This window comes from Watersipora subatra, chromosome 6 (assembly GCF_963576615.1).
Source record: "Watersipora subatra chromosome 6, tzWatSuba1.1, whole genome shotgun sequence".
Taxonomy (NCBI): Eukaryota; Metazoa; Bryozoa; class Gymnolaemata; order Cheilostomatida; family Watersiporidae; genus Watersipora; species Watersipora subatra.
In genome coordinates this window covers 61,753,915-61,759,060 of record NC_088713.1, presented here as the reverse complement: position 1 = coordinate 61,759,060, position 5,146 = coordinate 61,753,915, and the positions used below count along the sequence as shown (strand labels likewise).

The 5,146-nt window shown below is 46.5% G+C and overlaps 1 protein-coding gene across 1 annotated transcript; it reads right to left on the bottom strand.

The window, feature by feature from the left end:
• Nucleotides 1–2,116: 2,116 nt before the first annotated feature.
• Nucleotides 2,117–3,340, bottom strand: LOC137398432 (uncharacterized). Its single transcript, XM_068084541.1, has one exon. It carries the CDS (start codon nucleotides 3,338–3,340, stop codon nucleotides 2,117–2,119), a length of 1,224 nt encoding a protein of 407 aa, XP_067940642.1.
• Nucleotides 3,341–5,146: the final 1,806 nt, after the last annotated feature.

The window sequence follows — 5,146 nt, the reverse complement described above, 5'->3', positions numbered from 1 at the left end:
CACTATGTGTGGGGTGCCACGGAATGCCCGCATTAAATGTGGAATAAGTGTGTCCCACTCATCACTTCCCCTCCGGAGTAGTAGAGCACGTAGGGCGTCTCCCAACATCCTATTATTTCTCTCCACCACTCAGTTAGCTTGAGGATGGTAGGGGGTAGTATGTGTTTTATTGGGCACAGAGTTTGGTCATTAAAACAGACTCAAATTGGGCTCCCTGGTCGGTATGAATTGCCTCTGGGAGTCCCATGCAACAAAATACTCTTTCATCTAGTGTTTTGGCTACTGTAGGAGCTGTTGCGTTTGGTATTGGAAGTGCATCCTGCCATCGGGTGAAGTGGTCAATCAGGACCAATATCCACCTATTGCTCCTCTCTGTTTCTGGCAATGGGCCTACCAAGTCGACGGCCACTTTTTGCCATGGCCTCCCGGCATACATGCGTTGGCGGCTTTTTGAGGTCTTGGTTCCTCCAGACTTGGCCACCTGGCAGACCTCACAGGACTGTATTTTCTGCCTAACCTGGGTGACCAGTCCTGGCCAATACCAGTGTAGCCTGATACGTTGTGTGGTTTTATGTATCTCAGGGTGAGCCATCTTGTGCGTGTTCCAGATTATAGCCATCCGGCTAGTTCTGGGGCACACCACACATCGTCTAGCTCGGCCCTGTACGATTGTCCGAATCACCATCACCCCGTCAGTGTTCACTTCCACAGCCTTCTGGCGTTTGTATAATTCTTTTAATTCGGTACTACCTGTCTCGACCTCCGAGTCGGTAAGGGTCTCATTCAGTGTTATCGCCCTGTACATCCTTCCTACAGGTCCAGGGTCTTCTCTCTGCAGTCTGGACCATTGCTTGGCCTGGCTCTCTTCCTGAGTCGTTATCTTAGTAACTCTGTCAGCTTCTTGTTCTAACTCCTTGTGGGTTGGTTCGCCATCTCTTCGTACAATCGCTTCGCATTGTCTACATTCTTCACATTGGCCCTGTCTGCTAAGGCCATCTGCATTGCCATGTTTTTCTCCAGCTCGGTGTTCTAACCTATATGTAAACTCTGCCAAGATTTCTAGCCAACGAGCAACTTGTGCCGAAGGCTCCTTTCGCCGACATAACCACCAGAGTGAAGCATGGTCACTCCTCAGTATGAACTGTTGTTCATATAAGTAGGGTCGGAAATGCTTTACTGCTTTAATTACTGCCAACAGTTCCTTTCGTGTTACGCAATAATTCCTTTCAGCAAGTGATAAGGTCTTGCTTTAATACGCCACCACTCTTTCTTGGTCATCATGTTTCTGTGACAGCACAGCTCCCACACCCACCCCACTAGCATCGGTGTCTAAGATGTAGGTTTTAGACAGATCTGGATATCCCAGCACCGGAGCCGTTACCAAACCATTTTTTAGTATTTCAAAGGCTCCTTGTTCTGCCTCGCCCCACCGCCACGGCGTGTTTTTGCTGGTCAGTTGAGAAAGGGGTTTTGCATTTGTAGCATAATCTTGGAGGTATTGTCTGTAATATCCAGCAGTTCCCAGAAATGCTTGGAGCTCCGTCAAGTTTTTGGGTGGGGGCCATTCTTTTACCACACAAATTTTTTCGGGATCCGTGGCTACTCCCTCAGCACTAACCACATGTCCTAGGAACCGTACCTTGGAGCGAAACAGCTCACACTTTGATGGTTTAAGCTTTAATCCAGCCTTATGCAAGCGTTCCAGCACTTCTCAGAGCCTACTCACGTGGGTCTCAAAGTCAGGCGCCACCACTATCACATCATCTAGATACAGCAGTAACGTCTTCCAGTGTAAACCTTGGAAAACCTGTTCCATTAACCGTTGGAACGTGGCGGGAGCCGAAGTAAGCCCAAAGGGTAACACCTTCCATTGCCACAGTCCATTGCGTGTCGTGAATGCAGATTTTTCTTTGGCATCCTGGTCCAGTGGCACCTGCCAATATCCACTGGTCAGGTCCAGTGTGCTAAAGTATTTACTTCCGGACAGTGCGTCCAAACTGTCGTCAATTCTGGGTATAGGGTAAGCATCTTGATTTGTGATGGCATTGAGTCTGCGGTAGTCAACACAAAACCTCCACTTATTATCTTTTTTCCTCACTAGGACCACTGGAGAGCTCTATGCACCACTCGCGGGCTCGATCAACCCTTTTGACAACAGTTCCTGAATTTGTCGTTCAGCTTCGGCTTCCTTCTGAGGGCCCAACCGATGTGGCGGCTGATGTATGGGACGAGCTCCCTCTATGATAGGAACGGAATGTTCCACCAGAGTCGTCTGTCCCACATCGTCGTCAGTGGTGCTAAATACCTGGCTATACTCAATCAGTAAGCAAGCCAACTGTCGTCGTTGCTGTTCATCTCGACAACCATGACATGCGTCCTCATACACTTGTTGCAAGTGCTTTGGGACCCACATGGATCTGACTTCCTGTTTCACGGCCGTTACTGCTGCTCGTTGAGAAAGTTTTACCTCTGGCATTTCTATGTCATTTTCCTCTATTCCCGTGTACATTCCTACAGTTTTCCCAGCAGGAATTCTCAATGGCTGATCTAACGGGTTCATGCACCTAACAACAATCCGGCCATCTTTATGAGGTTGATTGAGGCTGGTAGCCAGAGGTATTTTTCCTCCACTCTCCACTATTCCTACAGGGTAGTAGTTTCGAGTCGTGATCCGGCACTGCACTGTCATTTCTGAACGGGCCGGAATTTCTACACTTCGAACTAACTGAACTTTGTTTTGTAGTAGTCGCCCATAACGGTCCACGCGAGGCATTACCAAATCCTGAATAGTTATGGTGGGCTGACCAAAATCCATCTTGCATCCATGATCAGCAAGGAAAGGCATTCCTAGAATCCCATCCTCGCTAATACTGCTCACAACAAAGGTTTCCTCAAATTTCATATCCCGGAGGCGACCAGGCAGTTGTGCCACTCCATAGAAAGGCAGTCGACTCCCGTCTGCCAGTTGTCCATGTGTCGTACATGGCTTGAGCTGCTGTTTAAAACTTTGAGGTAGCTGATCAAACATGCGCTTACTGATCAGGTTGGTATTGCAGCCGGTATCTAAAAGGAACAGAGCTGGTTTGCCTCCCACTTTTCCAGGTAAGTAATAGCTAGACCCATGTGGTCTCTTTAAACTTTCTGTCATATCTATCTGTGGCTCCCGTCTTTCAGGGAGTTTCAGATCTAAAAGGCGGTCACCGTGGAGCTTCCGTCTTTCAGGAAGGCTGAGTGAACGTCTTTTGATTTTTTGCTTCTGTCCAAGCTGTTTCTGGTAAGTTTCTACCTGATCGCTTTGAGGCGGACCCAACTCTTTGTTTTCGGTTTCTGATTCTCTCATAAGTACCTCATATTTATTTTGAAGCTTACATTCGAACTTTTGTGCAGGTTCTGGTTGTCGACAAGCATTTTTTGGAGACTGCCAACCTCTATTGGTGTTCCCCAAGCATCCTTGTCGTACCTGTATATTTTTTTGTTTCTTATCTTGGGGTGCCCTCTTGCAGCCAGTAGGCAGTCCTACTGCGGCGGGCTTTCCTCGTTTCCCGGCCCTGTGTTTGGAAACTTTCGAGTTTTCCGTGGGTGAGTTGGACAACTCCTGTGTGGGTGGCCCTCTTGTTCACACCCCCAACACTTGAGTGGCTCTCGTATAGGTTGCCTTTCTGAGCGTCTGTTTATGTACCTGTGTTGGTTTGCTTGTAACTCAGCCATCTCAGCCACCAGCTTCTGTAGCACTTTACTTATATTTGTCAGAGAGTCGTTCTGGGCCTGAGTGACGTTTAACACATCTTCCCCATTTTCGTCTATTTGTCTGATGTGTGAGCTGCCTGGGAATAGTGATTGGATTTGCAGGTATTCATTTCCTGCGCGTAATGCATCAGCCAGGGTGGGTGTAGGCACCGCTAATAAGTGTCTCTGCAACCCTGCGTGTCCCAATGTATTAGTGAAAGTGTCCCGCATCATGATGTTCCTGTGTACAGGGGGTAGATCTGGGTATGCCACTGTCACTAGCTTTTCCACCAATGCAGCATGTTGTTGAAGACTGGTCTTAAAATCTCGCTTCAAGACAGACAACTGAGCCTGAGCCCCTCTCACGGTCATTCCAAACCGCACTCTAAGGTTTCCAAAAATCCCTTCCACTGTTCCAGCCTTGCCACACTCTCGGGCTGCATCTTTCAGCACTTCTCGAAGGTGAAGTATACTAGCTAAGGGTCTCCATTCATTTGCCATGACTACATCTTCAAACTGTTGGATAAAATACTCTACGTCTCCTGATCCATCAAACTCTGGAGCTTTGAATTGTGGTGGTCCCGGGCGCCGTCCCTCTGTGCGCATCTCTTCTAGTACGTTGGTCAATCTGTGAAGTACTTCTGCTTCTACTGCATTCATGCCAGTTCTTTCAGCACTCCTCGTCCTCCGGGTTGCCATACTCACGATTAATCAATAAAGCAGGTTGTCCGTGGGAGTTATCCTATCCCACCGCTACCACCAGATGTAATGGATTGCGTTCAACTACCTTTAAAGTTGTACCCAGTCCGTTACTACCTGTTGTTATTGACTAGGTTGGCCACTGAGTGTTGTGTTACGTAGTCCGGACAACAGCCCTGTAATATATTGTAGTCCGGTTTTTATGTCCTTAGAATAGATACCGGCACGTATCAAATTGCCCCCGGATAATAATCCGGTTTAATAAATAAGATTGGTTGCGGATAAAATAGTTGTATTGTATCGTATCGTATCCAAAAACCAACTCCCCGCTATAAAGTTCGAGCCCCTTTTATATATTAACAATTGCGGGCAAAACACGGGTAAACTTGCCCGGACACGGACAAGTTAACAAAAGGCCGTGTCGGCTATAGTCCGTGTTCCGGGTAAACAATAATAATATCGTTAGTTAAATCTAAAAATATATACAGAGTTAGTATAACTTCATGAGTACAATTTATAATATAATTTAGATACTATTATTAATACACAAACAAACATAAATGGAATAATAAGAATGAAAGTGTTATTGTGTTCATTTAGTTGCGGTATTTATTGATAGATCGGCGGCTATTTGAGTTACACAGTTCTCTAGCTCTCTAGCTCATTTACAAATCTAAATTTAATTGTAATAACTTAAATTGAAGTAACATTTAATTAGGGT